The sequence below is a fragment of the Thunnus thynnus genome, chromosome 22 (assembly GCF_963924715.1).
Source record: "Thunnus thynnus chromosome 22, fThuThy2.1, whole genome shotgun sequence".
Lineage (NCBI taxonomy): Eukaryota > Metazoa > Chordata > Actinopteri > Scombriformes > Scombridae > Thunnus > Thunnus thynnus.
In genome coordinates this window covers 24,002,571-24,024,870 of record NC_089538.1, presented here as the reverse complement: position 1 = coordinate 24,024,870, position 22,300 = coordinate 24,002,571, and the positions used below count along the sequence as shown (strand labels likewise).

The following is a 22,300-nucleotide window of genomic DNA, read 5'->3' as shown; positions in this document are numbered from 1 at the left end:
GCATCGGTTGGGACTGAAGACTACAAATTTGACAAAAAAATCTGGAGGTGTGGAGTTAGAAGGAAGTGATGTTACCAGACCTCTGTAGCTCCTCATCTCTGCTCGAGGCTAACAGCTCCAGGCTACATTAGCCGTTATTAATTAACACACCTGTTTCTGTACAGTCCAGTGATTGTTGAGTTGCATTGTGGGTAATGTAGGCTCCAGGTCTTAACAAGGACGAAGAATGTGTGGAATAAAAAAGATCATTCTTATTTTAAATAAAATTGTCCACTGTGAGTCTGACAGTGTTATAGGAGTGCAATGCTAAATCTGTGGAGTACTCCTTTAAACAAAACCGCTAACCTTAACTTGAGATGTAATGATAGTCTCTGGCGTCACAGTAATGTGCTTTGAATGTCCAACTAAATAAAATACCACATTTCTATTGACAGTATAACTACATTTTACTTTCATTGTTACTTTTTAATTAAAAAAAAATGTTCTTAGTTTTATCCCACCAGTGTGATTGTTACCTGTCATGTTTTTGGTTTTAGGTGTTTGAATAAATATACCAAACACGTAAATATCTGTAGATAAAGGTTTAGAAAAGAAAATAAATAGAAAAATGCATTCAGTATTGTATTTGAAGTATTTTCAGATAACAACTGCTCAATTTTGGAAATTCGGGGACCAAAAAAAAACAAAACAAAAAAACACAGTCCAGTAGAATTGTTTCCTCTGTAACTAGAGGACTAGAAGCAGGATATAATTATATTGTTGCACTAACACACATCTTACAGGGAGTTATGTATACTTACAGAGTAAAATCAGTGTTAACTGGATAAAATTTTGTTGACAGTGAGGTCTGTGGATTATTCAAAGTGACTGGATCATTGTTCTAAGTCACATTGACGCTGAGATTTTAAATTCATATTTGTAATGCTTCAAGCACCACAAACAACATTCAACTTCTGTTCATTGAGATGGCAGAGACAGATATCTGAAAATTTATAATAATTTATTTGAAAGCCTATAGCATTAGGGGTAAGTAAAAGTTCTCTTTATTTATCTAAGGAGACACGGAAAGCAAGCAACACTCACAGTTACCTACATGCACACCTGGAAGCTGCTGATCTATAAGCCGATAAGCAGCTTCATTGGGGCAGTTAGGAGTTAAGGGCCTTGCGAATACTTTTAATCTGGCTAAACATGGATTTTATGGCTGCAGAAAACTGACGGGAAATCACAAGGTTCACACACCGTATCTCTTTACACATGGCCGGGGTCAAAGTATTTTAAATACGGACTTTGATCGTGCAGCTACTTCCGTGTGGTGAGGCAGTCGTTGGGGAACACAACAGGTATGAGATTCTGAAAATTCAATTCTTATCTTTTAATTCTTAATATTAGTGATGCTCTCAATGACTTTTTATTTTAGACCTAAAACAGGTCTGCTGTTCTAATTAATGATTGTCTGTGTTTCTTAATGTGTTCGATAAGCTAAGAGTCAAAACTGTAGTGAGAGATGTATTTTAATATATAACAAACTGTATATAACAATTAGTTTGATATGTTTGTAATTTCTGGACTGTGATGTAACTTAGAAGCCATGTTACCAATATAACATTTGTCCATACTAGAAAAAACATCAGTTTCTATTCCTAAAACACTGGTTGCTTTATGTTCGTGAGCAGTATGAAAGTTATTCAAGCAATAGTAATAAACTGGCATTTTATTGCTGGATATTGTAAACAGGTCACAGTGGAACAATTGTGCAGCTTGTTAATGTTTTATCTGCTTTACTGCAGCAGAGTGTGGACTTGTCTTTTGAAAAAAATCACCAACGGTTACAGGCAGCCATGTTAGGGAGAGACAACTATGAAAAAGGGGACGCCTGCGCACTTGCTACAACTCAAAAGTCAGACAAAAATTGTATCAATCAATCAATCAATCGTTTAATGACCACACGACCGAGGTCCGTGGAATTTGCTTTCGGTACAGCATGTATGGAAGCTCATATCACTGTGTAGACATATAGCAGATAACAGTTTAACATAGGACTGGCACAACAGACAATATACGTGAATTTACACAACAATATTTACAGACAGTCTATACATTGACGTGACATTTAAAGTGCAATGACAACATTTTGATCCTAGTGTGTCAAAATGTTTGAAAAACTGAGAACACTGACAAGCTCTATGACAGAAGGTGTGGTTAACCATCCAAACCACCCAAGGTGGTAAACATCCAAAACAATTAACAATTCAATAAAGTACATAGAAAAAATACATAAAAAGCAGTAATAAAAAGGCCATACTACAAAAATATCAAACATACATCTTATATATAAACATTATATCAGATTCATCATCACATATATCAGAATCTACATTACCTATGTTCAAAAATATATATATTTGGTTAGAAAAGAGAGTCAAATTAATTCAAATAAAGCAGAATACAATTTTAAAAAAAAGACAAAAACAGTACAGAATACAGTTTCAATGCAGTGATTCAATGTCCCAAACTGAATAAAGGAAATGAAAGAAGCACAGGAGAGGTTTAAACTTAGATTTGAAAGTTGTTGCACATTTAAGATCATCAGGAAGTTATTTCCTTTCGAGCATGTTCTGCACCAGACTGGACCGGATGTCTCCACTTTTACAGTCAGTCTAGTTAGTATTGTCTTTAGGATTTAAGACTTTATAGCTGGTTTCTTTAAATTATTTTACAGAACTCCATGATGCTTCACCTGAAGGAGAGGCTGTCTAAATCTGGACTCACTGCTTTCAGTGTTTCAGTTTTCCATCATGCTGTTGTCCTGATTCTCCTTACATACTGCTGTGAAGGTAACTTACACACAAACACAACAGAAATAACCTAGTGTGTGTTTAAAAGGTAAAAGATTTTAATGAATCACCTCATACTGTACTATTTGTATAGTGTGGCAAGACAACAAAACTGGTGCTTGTGGTTGAAGATGCTTTCTATACTGTACTAATGAGAAATGTTGATTAATATCAGGTTGTCGGTTCTTACCTGTCCCGGTTGGCAACACCAATAGCGTAAACTGATGCAATCGAGTGAATATAGACATACAGATGATATGAGAGACACTTCATATTTATCGTGGTGAATATTCAACCTTACAGATATGAAACAGTTTAGACTGGTCGGAGTCTGACTGCAGGATGTTTCTCTTCAGGTCTGTCTCAGGTGATTGGTCCATCTCAGCCAGTAATAGTAACAGTTGGTGATGACATCATTTTGCCATGCCATCTGAAGCCGGCTACGGATGCTGTTGGTATGACTTTTGAGTGGGCGAGACCCGACCTGAACCCCAGGTTTGTCCACGTGTGGCATGAAGGTCAAGACCTCCAGGTTCATCAGCATCCGTCCTACAGAGGAAGAACATCACTGTCTGTCGAGAAACTGAAACACGGAGACATTTCACTAAAACTCTCCAAAGTGAAACTCTCTGATAATGGAAAATACAGATGCTACTTTCCAAATATGAATGAAGACTCTACTGTTCAGCTTGTTGTTGGTAAGTGTGCAATTGTCCAAAACTACTGAATGGTTTATATATTTACAGTTATTGTTTTTTACATGAATCAGTACACATTCCTCTACTACAGCAGCAACTCTACTGGTGCTGGGTTTTCTGAATACGTTGTTTGACTTCAGCCAAGGCTGTCGAGAAAGTAAAGATTGATAGAAAGGAATTAAAGGAAAATTTAGTATCAAATAGTCAATCATGTAGTATCAATAATAATAATAATGATAATAATAATAATATATGACACTTATCTAGCACTTTTGAAGAACTCAAAGTTGCTCTTCACTCTACACTGAGGGGTGGGGTTAGTGAGACGGGGGGCTAAGGGAAGGCAGTGCAGAAGAGATGGGTCTTGAGGCAGGATTGGAAAACAATAAGGGACTCTGAGTCTCTGATGTCTTGGGGAAGGGAGTTCCAGAGCCTGGGAGCTGCCCTAGAGAAGACTCCGTCCCTAAAACTGTGAAGGCTGGAATTGGGGGTGGAGAGAAGGCCAGCAGAGGTGGATATCAAATACTCAGTTTTCCAAAATACACTCACAAAGGTTCTCTGATGAGTTTCTGACCTCTAGTGGTACTATGGAGCTTTTTTTTTTTAATGAACGGATCTCTGTTTTGTTTTTCTCGTGCATGCACATGAAGATACATATGCATTCACATCTGCATGACATGATACAGAGTCCTGCCAGTGTTCACTGTTGATCTACAGGTGACTGTAATGCACACAATGTGCCATTAAAGACAGAGAAGAAGAAGACTGCAAGCTAGTAAACATGGATATAAACAATGAAGGATTTAAAATACTTAAAATACTAAATTCAGTTTTGGAAATGTTTTATGGGGAAGGAAATGCATTTAACACATTTGTTAGACCTTAAGGATACACACAATACATTTAGGTAAATAATACTGAATGTAAATATAACTTTTGCTTGTTTAAAAGAAAACTCCATAAAGTACCTTTAAGTAGTATATGGACTATATTACATTCCATCTGGAGCACAGACCATGTCGATACAATGTGACAGTTGGGGCAGAAAAGGCCATGGCCATCAGTCAAAAAAGAACTGGGTCCTCGAACTACTGTTAAAATGTTTGTCTTTGCTCATCAGGAACTGCCTCCTCTCCTGTCATCAGCTTAGCAGGGATTGACACATCTAGCAGCGGAGTGGTGTTACAGTGTGAGTCTAAAGGCTGGTATCCAAAGCCTGAGGTGTTTTGGCTGGACGGTGAGGGAAACCTCCTCCCTGCTGGACCTACAGAGACAGTCAGAGGTCCTGATGACCTCTATACTGTCAGCAGCAGAGTGACTGTAGAGAAGAGACACAACAACAACTTCACCTGTAGAGTCCAACAGAACAACATCAACCAGACCAGAGAGACACACATTATTGTTCCAGGTAGGAATCATTTCTAAAATTATGACGTGATCACCGTTTCAGAGCTGAGGTCAAATTTTATATAAATTTTGTAATGTTTTCTGTTTTTCAGATGATTTCTTCATTGCTCCGCGTAGTTCTGCTGCTTCTATCACCATCAGCTTGGTTGCTTGCTTCATGTGTGTTCTTGCAGTTGTCTTTGCTGTGTGGAAATGGAGGCAAAACAAAACCAGTAAGTCACAAGTTTATGAATTAATTCTGTACTCTGTCTAGTTGTCTATTATCTATTTAATATAATATATATAATATACATATGTAAACCAATAAAATGTAAGCCCATGTTTAAAATGGTTTGTAATAGATGTACTTAGTGTTTTAATTTCACTGTTTCAGCTGTGTGTCTGTCCTGTTCAGTATCAACACCCCTGTTTGCAAAAGCAACACTGCTTAAAACCAATACTTATAATTTAAGAGTTTCCTTTCTCTATTCGTTAACAGAAAGCAAGACACGAAGAGAAGAACAGCGGCTCCTGGAAGAGAGGAGAATGGTTGATACACTGAAGGAACAGACGCTGGAACTGAAGAAGCAGAAAGATGTATTAAAAGTTTACAAGGCACAAATAGAAAAACTGGTTGAGGAGCAAGAGGAGCTGTTTCTCTCAGTGGAGACAGAAGTAACAAAGAAGGGGATTGAGAGTCTCACCAGTGTACCAGGTAACATAAACGATATAATATCAGAGTACAAAAAAAATCAGAATGAAAGACTGAAAGAACTTGATGAACTTGTACTGAAAACAGAGCATCTATTAGAGAACACAGAGAAGATTATTAGAAAAACAGTAGAAGAAAGCAAAGAACTACGTTGAGAAAAATAATCTGAAGCTGAAGGGAGTAAAGAAAGATGTGAACTGAACTCTCTAGTTTAAGAGTATAATCACCAAGCAACAAGAGATACAATCATAACATGTATTTTATGATTGTAGTTTGATAATGTATAAAACAGGTACTTGTTTTTTGTGTTGCATACAAATGTTGAATACAGTGGTGCTGCTTGTTTTGAAGATACTGTATAATATTATAATAATATAATTTTTCATATTCCTTCACTGATGGTTGTATTGTCTCATTGGAAATGTAGGATAATCACATCACTTTTTAGTATCCTTATATATTATTGCGCTTGTTGTTTTTGGCTGTTGTGTGAAAAACTTAAAAGTTGATCAAAAATAAATAAAATAAAATAAATCCTTTGCTTTTTTACCAGTAAAATGCAACCTAAAGGTGTTCTGTGGAGGTTTCTTGTAAACATACAACAGTTCTGTTTACATCCAGTGTTTCTCACCAAAGCTAATTGTGTGTATCCTTCAGGTCTAACAAAGCATTTATGAATTTCCCTCTCCATAAAATAGAGTGAATATTTCAAATTTTGCGTTATGTATATCAATGTAGCTAGCAAGCCTCTTCTTCCTTGCTTTTGTTATGTTTCCTACACTTCTTTGTGTGTTACTGCCCCAATCGCAATCCTCTCCTAAAAACACTGCTCCATAGCACTACTAGAACTAGTCACTACTTGAACTATTGATTTTTAATGCCCCATGCTATTCATGTTGCTCAATACTGCTCTTACAAAGCTTTTCATCATTCTTGTTACACTACCATGTTCTGACGTGTCGTAGTCTAGCTGTATTAATCAAGGTCACACTTACACCAGCAATAGAAACAGTGGAAAGATCTTTAATCATGTGAGAGAGACTTGTTTATCTTACTAACTTAACTTATTACTAATAATATTTAATTGTCATTAAATATTATTCAATGACAAATGTATATGCATAGTTGCATCATAATAACAATAGTATTACAATATTATAGGGTTTTTCTATAGTTTGGCATTAAGAATAATTAGTCTCTAGGGGTCAGCATTACACTATGAATGTTCCTTGATGTAACCTGGACTATCTTGTTGAATAGTTGGTATCACTGTGTTGATTTGCTTTTATTTGAAATATTTAACATTTTTAAATATATCTTTTCAGAATGACAGAGCTTATAAAATTTAAAGTACCACCTAAGCCTCAAAAACAAAGAAAGGTATCATCAGTGTCAATAGATATTATATAATGAATAATAATGCAAGTATCCTCAAAAACAAGTATATATAAACATAACCATTAAAAAAAGGGAAAAAACTTTGACCTTGACCTTGTAATTACTGGTATTTACACTATAAAAAACAGTAAAACCAGCCAAAACCAGGAAGCAAGCTGCTACAGACCATCAGCCAATCATGGGACCTGAAAGTAAAGCTGCAGTCAGGTTGTAAAAACTCATCCACTTGCCTTGCATTCGATCTAACTGAACTCCAATGTTCAGCCACTTTAAGAGAGAAGGTGGGATTCACCTCTTGTTCAGGAAGTTTTTATTTATTCGATGATGAAATAATATAACTAGCAGAGAAGGAAGGATGCTGTATTTTCTGCCCTGCTTGATTTTTACCAGTGCGTGAGAAAAATTCTTCTGCAAGTAGCCAAAAAGATGAATATCAATCACACCACAACCAAACACTGTTGCACTAAATCAAATATATTGTACATTTCTACAAACATACAACACCAACAGAATATCAGAAGGAGAATTCATCTAGTTAACAGAAATCCATCAATTTAACACAATTAATACAAATTAGAGGTGACCATTACTGTGCTTTCGATTTTATGATCATATGATCCAATTTTCTAAATAGGATCCAGGGTCAGTCTTCATACAGTTATGCTTACTTAAGTTGAACTCATGTTCCCCAAATGATCTTCATGTGGTGTGAAGTCTCTCATGTGACTGGGGCCCCAAAGAGAGCCTGTATAGTATGTCAGTGGTTTACTGTGCTGCACTGAACGTGGTGTAAACTTAGTGTATTCAGCTCAAACCGATGTAACAGCATCATGTTGGTAGTCGACCACAGTGAGTGTATTTATAATCTGCAGCAGCAGCTCTGTTCTTGTAAACAGTGTCTTCAGACGTGTGAACAGACAACATGTTGGTTTAACTGTTTCACTCTAACAAAACTGCTCACTCTTAAAAATAGACACTGATAATGTGACTGAGCAAATGTTCTCAGATAAACCACAACAACCTTTTTAAAAATGCTAACAGAAGGTCAACTGCCAGTGATTATGAATGTTTGCAGTGTCCATAAATGTACATAAACTGCTGTTTATTATATTTCCCATATAACAAGCTCTACTGTGTGTCATAATGAGTCAAAATAATGCTCTTAAATGTACAATATATGCAAACAGTTCACTTTATTAAACTGTTTCTGCTCTTAAGACAATCAAAGTACAAACATTTTCTCATTCAGTGAGCGTATCTGACACTGAATAGAAACATCTATGAACCATCAACTCATAACAAAGATTATACAACATCAGCAGAACTTCATGAGAAACTTCAATGCTTTTCTGTCTTAGTGAGTGTTTTATCCACCTTCCCTCAGCCTGCATTGTCCACTTCTTCTTTGGTTATGGTGAAAAAAATAGTCGTTTTTTACATTCCACACTGTATAACAATCAACTTGTAGATGCAAAAATTTCTCTCTGTGTTTCCTCCTTTGGTGGATTTTTCCTTCTGTGATTGTGGCTGCTTTAGAAAGAAGACCTTATTCTTTAAGTCTGATGAACTGACACTAAAGCCTGATGTTTACTGATTGTTTTTAGAGAACTGAAACTAAAAACTCTGCAGTACCACTGTGCAGTACTACAACATAATACTTCTTAGACTATTGTACAAAACTGTATGACCTCCTGAAACTAAACTACAGAAGCTTTGAACAGACGTCTCCTCAGTCTGTCAGTCAGGTGTCAGTGGCCTGTAAAACACACATAATATGCAAAAACTAAGAAAAAGTAGAATAGTGACTGTTGAATGCTGAAAGTTATTGCAATGAATTGTTAAAAAAATAGCTTGAATCTGAATTGTAATCCTACCAAGATTGCTGGTAGGTTAATCAAACCCACAACCTAGTGTTTGTAAGACAGCAGAGCCAAGTACTGAATTAAAATGGTTCACACAGTTTAAAGCATATCAATCATGACTGATCTAAGCCTAAAACTTCTAGCCCAAAGATTTGATATTTTTATTACTACCTCAACATCAGAAGCCCACCTGTGGTAAAACTAGCAGACAATACTTCATAATCAATTAAAACAGGTATTAAAAAGACATTAAAATGGCCCCTGTGACTCATTTGTCTAACGAGTAAAGATGCAGGAAGTGTGTAATGTGCATATGTATGTTCAGTCAGAGAGAAGACTATCTGAATCCTCCGAAATGCAAATGTATGATGGCCTCCATCATGTAACTTGCTTCATATCAGTAAAAAAAAAAAAAAAAGGTTTTCTGGACCAATTTTAGCAACCACACAAAAATATCAAGGTTACATTTCAAGTTCACTGCTCATAAAACAGCAACATGAGTACATGATTCATATGGTCAACCTACAGTAAAGTAGATCCGCAATGCTGAAGACGATTTTGTCATGATTTATGGGATAGCTTCATCTTTAAATGTCCTGATAACTGTCTTTTAAAACATTTTCTGATGGAGTGTTTCTTTTCGTTTTCTCTACTGTGACAGTGGTGAGTGCTGTACTAACCTTGTGGTTGTAACTTAGTTGAGTGCAAGAACATAAACTGCGATTTTAGTAGAAAGAGATGCTGTATCAGCCTCAGTCTTACCTGCAGTAAAGAATAGACACTCTCTTCCTGTAAACGTGGATTGGTGTCTGCTCTGGACACCTTTGGCTCTGTTTGAGAAACAAAGAAATGTTTAATTAGTCACATGATATTCAGAATTCACTGTTTGATTTTTTATGATTAAATTAGTTATGACGGATTGAAATTACATTATACATTGTATTACATTTTCATTATGGCATAACTTTTTATGCAGCATTTTTAAATAATCTCATCTCTTATAATACAGCTATAGCTTATTTAAAACTGTTTGGTGTATTTATGTCAAATGGATTTTTTTTTAAACTTTCCATCTCATAGTGACTATCACTAATGTACACAGCAAAATGTTCTGTCTGTGGTTTTCTCATGTGGTTCATAACTGAGAGGATCAAATTATCAACTGCTTCTATATGTACTTGAAAGGAAATGCTATCTTTTGCTGGCAGATATCTTAAAATATTTCATTAGTGGTCTAGTAAAATGGTGGGTCTAAAATGTGTCCCCTTGAAACAGCAATGTGACATTTATTTACTACCAATGTTGCTAAGAGAAAGTTGCTAGCTGCTAGCTAGTTGTTTTTGTACAGTATTTGTGTGCATGTGAACATGCGGCATTTGCATTACTTGAAATATTTTAAAGCACTTTGTAATGTACGTACATGTTGCACCACCGACCTGCTGTGGTTTTGTTCTACAAGAAAATAAACGCAAGTTAACAGTAAAGTAGAAGAAACATAATGTAAAGTACCTTTCTCCTTCCTTTTGACAACAGCATATGTCATGCCTGGATCAGCGACATTGTTACTTCCTGAGACTGGAAAATAAAAACAAAAGACAGACATGTGCTCAGATGCTGTTTTCCTTTTCTGGCTGACTACAAGGGGTTAATGCACTGCACACTGTAACTTTAAAGCCACATTTCAGATACTTAAAACAAATGATACTGCACAGATGGGCTGTGATTTTCAGCTGCATAAACCTCAGTGACAGGTGAGTAAAAGTGAAGTAGAAATGATATAATGTCACGTACCTGCTGCGTAGAGTGGATCTACCACAGTGTTCTCTGCTGAGACTGAAACAAAAACAGCAACCAGATATTTGTTGTTGTATTTTATCAGAAAAACCTAATATTGGACACACCATATATAGACTGTACATACATTGGTAATAAGCACAAACTGTATATGTAAAACATTCAGACATTTATGCAGACATAAATATGACCTAATTATGGATTATATTAAGTCAATTTAAATTCTAGACATGGACACATTTTAAGACATTAGGTCCATGTGACCCACAGACACATAAAAGCCTCCTATCCTTCCTATTTAGGAGCAACACCATACGAAAGAGACGAACTATGACAAAAGTCCTAATGTTATCCTTTTGTCTTTTTGCAGTCATTTTGTGTCTTTTTCTGGTCATTTTGTGTCTGTTTGTGGTTGTTTTCTTTCTCTTTGTGGTTGTTCTGACCCTTTGGACCCCTGAACCTGTGCTCACTTAAACCATTTAATCCATTCAAAATTCTAGAGGTTTTGTTTTTGTAGGAGAAAGGGTTAATAGAATGATAAAATGTCCCCTACCCATAGCAAAAAGTTAACAACAACAACCACAAAATGGTTGACTATTGATGAACATAAACTGCACTAATCAAATACACCAGATAATCATAATACATATCAGCAACAGCAGTGTCCAAAATGATGTCTCAGTAGCTTATTTACATTCAAACATTTTACGTTATATGTTATGATATGATGTTATTCTTCACCTGAATGTGATCCTGGTGTTGATTTTTCAGATGAAAAGCACACAAACAGTGGAGGACAGAAAAGACAAAAAATTGTCATCCATAGAAAACCTGGCACACCATCATGAAGTAATTAACTGAAATGTTGTTTTCTTACCTTTGTGTTTCCTACAAAGAGGTAGTCCCACTGCCAACCACAGCAGAGCCACCAATAAAGCACCGACAATGATCAACAGCAGGGTGAGGAGGTGAGGGGAGCGACTGTAGGGACTTTGAGGACTGTCAGTAGTCTTTTCATTAGATGCTGGAAACAGATATTAAGGATGCTTCAACATTATTATTCATATCTTGAACCTGGAGAGAAAACACACCAAAAGAAGAACAAATTGTTTACTTTGTTTTGAAATCTTCAGCCAGCTCTCTGGTGATTCTCCAGCTCCAGAGATGCTGCACTTGTAGAGTCCTTCATCAGACTTGGAAACATTTTGGATGGTCATGTTGCCCATATACTGAGTCCTGAGATGGGAGCCATCTTTGTAGAAATCTGCTATTTGCTGTGTCTGAGTTTTCTTGTTTTTACAATACAGAATCACATCATCTCCCTCCAACACAGGATGGGCAGGACTCCCCAGGATCACAGAACCAGCTGAACAACATCATAAAAAAATATTTGATGTTAAACATTGTATATATATATATATATATATATATATAGTTACAGAAAAAAAATACAATTTTTTTGTTGATTCACTATATTGTACATTTATATTTATATTTATATTTATATTTACACATTAAGTTAAAACTAATTTATGATACTACTACTACTAATAATAATAATGATAACAATGATAATAATGATAGTAATGTATGATATATAGTGAATCACCAAACACACAACAAAAAATAACAGATAAATCATAGAAAATGTAATTTGTGTAATTGTCTGTATTGTGTGTATAATGTGAGGGAAATATTACAAGCAGCATTTTGATTTATATCAAAATATACTATTATTAAAACCTTTTCCAAAATGATGATTTGAACTTACTGTGTAACTGTGTCCAATAATCTGTAAATAGATTTTTTATTTTCTAAACATACCAGTGACAGAGATATTTACAGCATCACTTTTTTCTCCCTCTTCATCTTCACACCAGTATTCTCCTCTGTGTCTTTCAAAGGTAGGATTAATGGTGCAGGATGGAGCTGATGTGTTGCAGTCAGAGTTTGTTAGATTGATTTTGTTGAGCTTCGTCTTCACTCTCCATCTAGTGAAGCCATCATTCTCCTCACAATGTACAGAGACAGTCTCATATTCAATGAACTGTAGTCTGTCAGGAACAATACGAGGAAAAGCTGCATCTGAGACACAGAGAAAGAAAGTGATTCAATTATTATCCAACTTACCCATTCACCATTAACAAAACTAGGCATACACTATATTTAAACATGTCCGAACTGTTATTACAATGTGATGTCATTATAACAGGACTATACTGCGTTACAAAAGCCGACAACAGCAAGTGCAGAAACAGTTAAGTTGTGAAAAAAGGTTAAGTAACATCTATATAAGTTATTAAAACCTTAACTTCCCCAACAAAACAGAATAAAATCAAACACTACACTGTATGTTAGGACAATGTAAACTAGGCTAAGGCATTTGAGCTAGTTAGCTTTTAGCAGGACCAATTTATCTGGTGTTACTCTTTTTTCTTCATGGTTTGGTTTAGCTACAGCCTCAATTTTGATGTGTTATAACAAACTTAATTATTAAGATTTTGACATCTGTTTCCTAAAAAACAGATTTTTAGGGGGACAGATTGTAAAAAGTCTGTAAATGAGCTTTAGCCAAGGCTAGCTGTCTCTACCCTCGGACTACCGTTAACTAGCTGGAGCGCAGTCAGTGCAGTTTGTTTTTTTTAAATGTCTTGTACTTCCTGATAATTTTACATACACAAAATTATACATTTCTTTGGCATAATATATTTTATATGGTAAAACAAATGTCAAAAGTCAAATTCTAGTCTTAACTCACTTTTCACCAAATGTAGTTACTGCATTTTGTTCTTGCAGGGCAGAAACTTTATTCTTGGTCACTTTTGACAGTAGTCTGATTCTAAGATATGAATAAAGGACAGAGTGTGACATATCAGTAGTAAAAGCAATAAAAAAAATAAGCTCCTCATTCATGATGGTCAATATCATCAAATACTTGTTTCATCTCATGATGCATGAATTTGCATATAGCATGGCAATATAGGATACAATATATAGAATATTACACAGTATGGTATAATAGTGGTATGGTGCATATGATATAGAATATTCCAATTAGTGAATGGTGCTACACACAATGTGTAAATCCATAATGTAAGTCATAACTAAACAAAGTACAGATATAAACAGATAAACAGATAAATGAACAGGAAGATGAGTTAACCTCATCATTGCATGTGTATTTGCAATAGTTCGGCCATTTCATCCATTTTTTTCAGGCAAAGACATGTTACCTAATTAAGCGTATCCAACATACCAGCTTTCTGAGCAAAGTAACTGTGGTGAACTTGTGCAACCAGCAGGACCAACACACCCAACACTGGAGAGACAAATGAAGAGAGCTGATATAATATGTACAAGCTGTAAAGATGAATGGAAGGAAGGTTGATAGACAGACTCAGTACTCACTCAGTCTGATGCAGAGAGCTATAACCTCCATGATGTCTTGCTGCTGACTGTCTGAGCATCAGACTGACATACAGTTAAACCACAATGTAGGTCAGAACCTCCTCTTCCTGTTTGAAGTATTTCTGGTGATGATGCAGCGGCAGGTTTGAATCTACTAATATCTATGTGAAGCTTGACTTGCTACAGTAGAAATCTCACTGACTTAATCTCATGTTCAAAAGAGAAAAACTGGCTGATCAACATCATAAATATGCTTTGGTTATTTAAAAAAGGCCCATTATCCAAGCTGTTAATGTCAGAAAATCAAAATGCATCAGCAGTGATATTTTAATAAAATATGAAGCTTCACCAACATTGACTGTTTTACTGGTGAGCCTCTTTTCTCTATTTTGAAATATTACTAGTTTAGTAAGTGCTAAATGGCCAGAGCCAAAGAACCTCAGTGTTTATGATATCCTGAATATGAATAAATGAATAAATAAATAAACAAATAAATGCATAAATAGTCAAACGTTGTGTGTATAAGACATTTTTAAGTGTCTGTGTACATGAGCTTTTCTTTGGCAACACACAAGCAAATGTTTGTTTGTTTTTGTTTTTTATGCACAAGGTCCACAGTGATCAGATCTGCAGTAACTGGGCTATTTTTAAAGAGTTAAAGTTTAATTTGCGGAGAAAAATTATGGATACTTTATCAATATTAAAGCTGTTAATGGATGGACTGACTACCACATTAGTTGTCCTCCATATAATCCATTTTCTAGTATAAAGGTCTACAAAATGTTAAGATAAATGAGCATTTATTTTCTGTCAGCCATACAGTACAAATCCTCCAGACAAAACAGCAAAATGTAACTGCATTTCAAAATGACCCATATATCTTCTGATCTGTCTTCCAAAACTGTTACAAATCACCATTTATTCAGTTTTCTAATTTTGCATTTTGGTGAGGTTAAAGCACATAAACTTATTGGTTAGGGTTAGAAAAACATCACGGTCTGTGAAACAATAAATACTTACCACTAACTACTACGACAGGGAAGGTTAGGAAACAAACGCTGTCATGTTTAAAAGAAAACAACACTGTCTGTTGGTGGGAAATGAGAGGTGGCGTCCTGTGTCAAAGTCTTAACACTTTGCAAAGAGACCTCCAGCCGCTAGACGTCTTTATAGACATTTGCAGAAATCATTGTTGTTTTTCTTGGGAATTTTGCAGCAGAATTTATTCTTTGAAAAAGAGTTTCCTCAATTTCTGGATTTGTCCATCTTTCCCAAATCCCATCTTTGTTCAGATTTAGTGTCTTGCTCATGGACATTTAATGTAGACACAGCACAGAACTATAGATTGTTGAAGGGGTAGTGTCACCATATCTGATATGGAAAAATCTCTGTATTGACTACAGTAGAAAAGTTAAATTACAGCACATTCTGCAGAAATCTGGCTAGAACTGAACCTCGGTCTTGCAGGACTCAGCACTCTGACGCGGTCATGTGTTCCTCTCCTTTCTGTGTTTGTCTGCATCTGAACATCTGATAGTAGTCCTACTCTGCCGTCTGCTGCCAGTCGGCCATTTTTCACTTGTAGGGTTCTAAAAAAGTCATGGCAAGCTTATTTGTAAAGCACATCTCATATACAAGCACAATTCAAAGAGATCTACAGAATGCAGTAAGAACATTAAAAAAGAAAAAATAATGCCAGTTAAAAGAATATAAACCTTTTAAATGGAAATTAAAAAGAGCAAAGACATAAATACGGGATAACAGACTAGAAAAGCAGTTTACAGTGCAGTAATAAGTTGTAAGTTGTCCAAAATTGTCTTTTTATTTCCAAATTTAACACTTTTTGATTGTATTTAAATGTCATTTTACTTGTGTTGCTTTTATATTCTGTCTTGATGCCTTTTATGCTCTATGTAAAGCACTTTGAATTGCCTTGTCGTTGAAATATGCTATACAAATCAACTTGCCTTGCCTTTTTAAAGATTTCGTTTTTCAAGCTATGACAGCAGAAGTTTGATCGTCTGCTTGACCTTTTTAACAGCTTCACATCTCAGCTTTGAAGAGCTGTGGCCAAGAATCTGCTTGTACTCTATGTGAAGAATGAAACCATAAAATCAGTCTGAAAAGTGAGAGGGAACCAGTGGAGAGAAGATAAAAGCAGAGTGTGATAAAAATTTTGTTTTGGTTTGTTGCTGCAATTTCCTTTTTCTTTTTGTATTATGAAAATATTTTTTATTGATTTTTATTCAGTTTTTTATTGTATGTATTAGGGGTGTGCCCGAATTATTTATTATTCGGCAAAGCATAAATTGTGGGTTTTTTACGAACATTTATTTCATACAAATATTTTAAAAAGTATTTGTTTTCGGGGAGAAAAAAAACATGTCCAATACCAGAGTGCAGGTCAGTTACATTATCTCAGTGTCTCTCCTCTGCTCCGCTGTTACGTCTATCGGCAGGTCTCAACGAGGGGAGTCACATCCACCTGCTACATGATGCACTTTAATTTTCTAAAATTAAAAGCGAATCAAAAACAAAAACAGGATTATAAAGCCTCTTTCCACTTTTATTCGAATACAAATACAAATACTTTTGCTGCCTCAGCAAATATAGATACAAATACAAATACTGGGCTCTCTGCACATCCCTAGTATGTATTCCTTCAATGGATTTTTTAAGTAGTAAATGCTGTATATATATTCTTGTGATAATAACAACAACAACAACAACAACAACAACAACAATAATAATAATGCAATGAATATTAGTAAGTATTTTGATAATCGTTGAGGCATGAGTAGTACTTATAGAAACAAGAGTGAAGTTAATAGACATACACAGAAAGAGGAAATTGATAAATAATGATACATGTAAATAAAAAGAGGAAAATAAAAGCAAACAAAAAAAACAGATTTCCATTTCTTAATAATAATAATCGGGCTTCAGCTCTCCTTTATGCAGTTAAAGGCAAGTGTTGTTTTCAAGCCGTCATAAATCTAATATACTTTATTAGTTTGTAAATGTTGCAACACAGAGACAGGCGGGAAAGCAGGAAAGCAAACACAACTCACACGGATCAAAATACAAACTATTTTTTATGATTTTGCTTTTGATCATTTCATATGATCGTGCTACTTGGGTGAGGCGGCTTTGACGAACACAGAACAGGTATGTTGCAGCTTTTGAAAATTAAAATCGTTTGAACTGCTCTTTCTATGATTTCTAAAAATTCTAAATCAGACTCTACCAATCAAAATATTAGTGTTTCGAAAAATTTAAAAAATACTTCTGTACCTAGATTTTTTAACACCAAACCAAATACATAAGGGGATGTAATGGTTTCTGCCTACAGATAACCGATATCCCCTGCCAGTGTGGATAAGGCACCAACAGACGGCTGTCCTCTACCCCTGACCGAGGTAATTCCCAAAATCTACATGCATGACCAACCCAGCCTTGCTTAGGGAACCAAATTCAGCCTGGCTTCTATAACCAGCTGTTGTTAAACCACTACTAATGGGCCTATTCAGTCAGGAATTCCTAACAGCTGGGGTCACAGTGAAGTGTATTGGTACAAATAGGTGTTGGAGGTTTGAAAGTACTCCAAGATGACCTTCTAACAGATCATCTTGGAGTACGCCCATTCTGACGAGGGAACTCGCCCAGTTTTATAGTTTAGCCAATTAAGACCCTAATAATAAATCTCTCAACCTAATTTTATTCTGAAATCATACCTCTATCACATGTACAGCAGTAAGTTGTCCTCAGTCACTAAATCTGAACCATTACCACTCTGTTATTCAATAAACAGTACTAGTTTTACCTTTACAAAATCATCATAATTCTTAATCTAAATGAATTTAAAACAAATGTCAGCCGTATCCGTAATGAGACGTCTTTACTTACCTGGGAGAAACCAGAGGACCTCAGAGATGAGCGCTAGTCAGGAACTTTGGTTGGAGTGTATAAAAATACAAACCAGTTTTATTTGGTTTTACAAAATAAGCAATCTAAGAATGCAAAAAGTAAAATACAAAAACTTAAGCATAAATTTAAAAAGCAAAAAGCTAAAAAAACTAAAGAGAGTCTCAAAGAGATCCCTCAAAGGGCCCTAAGGGAAAAAGGGGGTCCTGCAAAAAGAAAAAAGGAATCCTGAGTCTCTCTTAGCTTTTCTTTTTATAACTCTACAGCTTCCTCTTATTTGTATTACCACATATCATCTATCTCCAGGACATCTATCAGTTTCATGCTGATGTTACATGACTTTACACAAAATAGTAACCTTTTCTTTATCTATCACTTACATCAGACTACGTGGAACTTTTGAACTTCTTCTAATTTATATCTGAGATTAAAATCTAGGGATATCTGCTAGGTGCAGAAAACTACAGCTTCTCCTTTGCCTCAGGTTATCTGACGGTTGTCTATGTTTTTGATGTTTGTTTGTGTTTGTTTAGTCATTCTTGACGGATCAGATCTAGTTCAGTACACGTTAAACAAGTTGTGTAAATCCCCACAAATGGTGCAAGACATTAAATTATGTTTAATTTGTCACCAATTAAAATTTTATAAAATAGTCAGAAGTAGGCTTGAGTAGAGTTTGTCTCTGCCACATATAGTGGAGCTTTCAACAGGAAAAAGATTTTAAACTACAAGCAAGAAGGTGGTGATGTGAAAATTTTCATTAAAAAACAACAATTAAAGGATTACCAAAATATTAAAATGTTTGTTTCTTTTCTGAAATGAGAGGTTTTACATTGTTTACTCCTTGCTATTGTATAAGAAAAGTGAGTGACTTACTAAAGATGTAATGATACTTTAATTGTTTCTAGTTTTGCCATCACAGTGCTGATGTGTTTCTGTGACTTGTTCATTTTCAGACTATTTACACAAAGATGAGAAAATTCATCAGGAAAAGACAAATTCACTGTTTCAAGAAAAGGAAAACCAGGAGGACGTGAAGAAGGATGTGGAGTGTCCGCCAGACAAACTCGATCTGCAACTTAAAAAGGTAACAGACAAAGACAGAGAGGGCAAGAAGAAGAAAGAGAAAATGTGTTGCATGAAAAATTGAAGCAGTGAGAGACTGAACCCCTCAAAACTGTTATTTTATTTCTTTTTTCTGATATTTTGCTAAAACAAATTAATCCATAATCCATAATATTTCCGAAAGAAAAATATTGTATATGAACATAATTCGTAGGAGAAAAGGTTGCATAGAGAGAACAGACTGGTCAAGTAGCTTAATGCTCGGATTTCAGCCAAGAGGGTCACTATTGATGTTTAAACACTTCAAAATACAGTTTTTTGTCTTTTGTTAGCCTGTACGGATAGTTCTGAGGTTAATAAAACAATCTTATTCCACACTGTGACAGTATATTCAATATGAGTTTGTTCCAACTCTTCAGGGAAGCTATATGATGTTTATATTGATTGAAGCATCATACAATTTATAACCTAAAGACTCCTTTTGAGCACACATACATAAACATTTAACCATAATCCATCTACCTCATGATTCCAGTTTTATTTTTTGAATTCATTTTCCACAACATTTTATGCTATGTATCTGGAATGAACTGGAATGACTTTATTGTTTTACTGGTTAACAATATCACACAAAATTACAGCAGGTTTTTTTTTCATCTTTCAGAATTCAGATGGACCATTCTTTAAATCTGCCTCCACTTCTTTAAGTGGATCAATTCCCCTTGACACAGTTTTCATCAGTCTCCTTATACACACATGTGGAGGTAACGTAACACACTGGTACTGAGCTCGGCTTTGTTTAGGTTTTACTGTAATGTTTAATGGTTTGTATAATATATACTGATCATTGTAAATCATTCATTTTAGATTCATTAATTTAAGTATGTGATATTTAATAAACCTTCATCAGTAAAGTTGGATTTTTATTTTTAATTAAAGAGAAACATTTATCTTAATTCACACATTTTTAAATTTTAAAGATATTTTCATGTTTTTAGGGAATTTTATTAGCAAAATGCTCCTACTGTAATAAAACCCATGTTGTTCTGTGTTTTATTATTCCAGCTGACTTGGTTGCATCCATTTATACAGTCTATAACAACATTATCTTGGCCAGTGTCATTGTGGACTTAGCAGCTCTGGCTGTCTTTGCTGTTTAAAAATGGAAACGTAAGTCACTGCCATTGGTATAAAATAAAGATAACAGTGTTAAGCAGAACATATTCTGCACATTTGTATTTGCATGACTTACAGTTCAAAACTCCTTATTTATCTTATACTGGTCTCTTATGCAGCCCCTCAGTTCAGCCTCTGTCTGAAACAGGTTCAAATATCATTAAAATGTTTGAATAGTGAAAAAAGGAAGAAAATCTATTTTTATTCAAAAAATGGAAACAGTTTAACAGTTATATAAAACAACAAAACTATTTGAATTTGAAACCACACAGGGAGAAGTATAGTGCATATTTTTACAAGATAATCAGAGTAGTTTTGAATACGTTTTCGAATACTAAGCTGGATGAGAAGGATTTATTATAACCGGGTGAAGCTGAATAAATGAAAGTGTGAAGTTTTTACTTGTTTGAACACTGATGTTCTTTATAAAGTGATATTTGATGTAAAATGAGTGATGTTGATGTTTAAATTAGAAAGTAAAACTAAACCAACACAAAAATCATACATGCATTATATATTCATCACATCTGGCTGAAATGCCACATCCATGTGTGTATATGCTCTTTGCCTCACGCTTACATACAGCAAGTCTAATATTAGAAATCATCTTCATCACCGCAGACAGCCGATCTTAAGAAGCTCTTCATGTCATGTGAGTAAGTAGGGGAGACCAGGGGTGGTTTTGACATTTCTGTCTGTAGCTTGGAGCTCTTTTAAACCACTGCATTAAAAATGTGATGCAAACTAGTGACATGTGTCTGCTATTAAACAGTTTAGCTGTTATCTCTGCAACACAGACAGAAAATTCATGGTTTAGTCTCAAACACGAGTGAAATGTTACAATTGACCCCATAGTCCGGGTTAGTTGTACCATACCCTGGGGTGAAATGTAACATTATGAAATAAAGATAATGACAAAAAGTGAAGATATTGAAAACTTTTTATTCAAAACTTAATTGACTTTTTAACATAATTGGGATGTGTATGTATGTGCCTTTCTGTATGTGTGTCTGTGTGTTACACTAATATTTGAACATTATAATAAAACTGAACAAAATTTGCAAATGTGCATCACCTTCATCAATTGAACATTAGTGTGTTTCTGTGTGAGTGTATGTTAGTCACCATCAGAGTCACAGTGGTGACAAATGTATGGCACTCCTAGTGTGCAGGCTTCGTGGGCCCAGGTCTCGTGGGACTTCAGGTCATACACCAAACCCAGTCTTCCTTTAGATAGTTATTGCACACATATTCCATGCACACGATGCAGAAATTTTCATCATCATCTGAGGAATCTGTGTCCTGTGGCTCAATGTTATGCATTTTCTGTTTTTTCTTTACTGGCATTTTCTTAGGTAGCCTAGGTCGTTGTTGGTTTGTGCAAGTTGTTTGTCTTGTTTCTTTCCCAAAACTCTCTTTGCTTATTTTCTGTTTCACCTTGTCAGACCTTCTTCTCTCCTCTTCTTCCAGGGCTATATTGACAGGTGTATCAGTGAGTATTGCTGTTTGTTTCCTCTTCTTTTCTGTTACAGGGTTTTTCTTGGCCCGGCTTTTGGTAAGGGTCGCATAGCAACTGGGCTAAAGTTCAAGTGATTCATTGTTTCTTCAGCACAGCTTGATGCGTATGGAGAGGTAGACCGGTGGGCAGCTAGAGAAGTAGCAAGTTGGGTAGCTGGACAAGTAACCTGATGCGAACTGAAGGAGGGGCCAGATGGGCAGCTGGAGGGGTGGTCTCGTCAGCAGCTAGAGAAGTTATCTTCCAATACTTCCTATCATACAAAGTGGTCTGCTTCAACATATGCTTGAGAACACAAACATTGGAGGAACTGTGTTACCAATGGCATTGACCGCACATGTGATAGAGACCAGTGAACCCCTTTCTCCTGATGTCATGGCCATGTTTTGCAATCACTCTGTCTTGGGTTTGCACAGTTGTTATGCCAGGCTCATCGACGTTACAAATGTCATTTGAATTGAAGTTGTGCCTCGTTATCACTTCGTCAAGCTTTTTGAAAAATATTGCCACGTTGTTTTTGTTAA

The 22,300-nt window shown here is 35.4% G+C and overlaps 2 protein-coding genes and 2 long non-coding RNA genes across 5 annotated transcripts; 2 read left to right on the top strand and 2 right to left on the bottom strand.

The window, feature by feature from the left end:
* Window positions 1-1,145: 1,145 nt before the first annotated feature.
* On the top strand, window positions 1,146-6,094 carry LOC137174783 (butyrophilin subfamily 3 member A2-like). Its single transcript, XM_067580263.1, has 6 exons — window positions 1,146-1,343; window positions 2,723-2,837; window positions 3,194-3,535; window positions 4,656-4,943; window positions 5,035-5,154; window positions 5,421-6,094. The coding sequence occupies exons 2-6, from the start codon at window positions 2,729-2,731 to the stop codon at window positions 5,786-5,788; spliced, it is 1,227 nt and encodes a 408-aa protein (XP_067436364.1). The 5' UTR covers window positions 1,146-1,343; window positions 2,723-2,728; the 3' UTR covers window positions 5,789-6,094.
* A 1,610-nt stretch (window positions 6,095-7,704) lies between these two features.
* On the bottom strand, window positions 7,705-10,834 carry LOC137174745 (uncharacterized). The gene is made up of 4 exons (XR_010925454.1): window positions 10,685-10,834; window positions 10,403-10,468; window positions 9,656-9,723; window positions 7,705-8,787 (listed from the first exon to the last, which is right to left on the bottom strand). It is a non-coding gene; the product is annotated as an uncharacterized lncRNA (long non-coding RNA).
* Window positions 10,835-11,353: 519 nt separating this feature from the next.
* LOC137174588 (putative high affinity immunoglobulin gamma Fc receptor IB) lies at window positions 11,354-14,930 on the bottom strand. 2 transcript variants are annotated; one of them, XR_010925409.1, is made up of 6 exons: window positions 14,096-14,930; window positions 13,944-14,006; window positions 13,446-13,526; window positions 12,512-12,772; window positions 11,802-12,053; window positions 11,354-11,711 (listed from the first exon to the last, which is right to left on the bottom strand). XR_010925409.1 is itself a non-coding variant. In XM_067579978.1 (5 exons), exons 1-5 carry the CDS (start codon window positions 14,124-14,126, stop codon window positions 11,530-11,532), a joined length of 789 nt encoding a protein of 262 aa, XP_067436079.1. In that variant the 5' UTR covers window positions 14,127-14,930; the 3' UTR covers window positions 11,354-11,529. The 2 variants fall into 2 exon arrangements, 1 of the variants encoding a protein (XP_067436079.1); XM_067579978.1 differs by lacking the exon at window positions 13,446-13,526.
* A 2,462-nt stretch (window positions 14,931-17,392) lies between these two features.
* Window positions 17,393-20,863, top strand: LOC137174391 (uncharacterized). The gene is made up of 4 exons (XR_010925358.1): window positions 17,393-17,514; window positions 18,976-19,106; window positions 19,749-19,848; window positions 20,150-20,863. It is a non-coding gene; the product is annotated as an uncharacterized lncRNA (long non-coding RNA).
* The last annotated feature ends 1,437 nt before the right edge of the window (window positions 20,864-22,300 follow it).

Bases quoted from the DNA above. Each gene is read 5' to 3' on its own strand.
- LOC137174588 (XM_067579978.1), bottom strand. From the start codon at position 14,126: ATGGAGGTTATAGCTCTCTGCATCAGACTGA. The intron at 12,773-13,943 runs GTATGTTGGATA...TCTGTGTCTCAG, and splicing joins TTACTTTGCTCAGAAAGCTG to ATGCAGCTTTTCCTCGTATT. The intron at 11,712-11,801 runs GTAAACAATTTG...ATCTGTTTCCAG, and splicing joins GCTGAAGATTTCAAAACAAA to CATCTAATGAAAAGACTACT.
- LOC137174783 (XM_067580263.1), top strand. From the start codon at position 2,729: ATGATGCTTCACCTGAAGGAGAGGCTGTCTAAATCTGGACTCACTGCT. The intron at 4,944-5,034 runs GTAGGAATCATT...TCTGTTTTTCAG, and splicing joins GACACACATTATTGTTCCAG to ATGATTTCTTCATTGCTCCG. The intron at 5,155-5,420 runs GTAAGTCACAAG...ATTCGTTAACAG, and splicing joins ATGGAGGCAAAACAAAACCA to AAAGCAAGACACGAAGAGAA.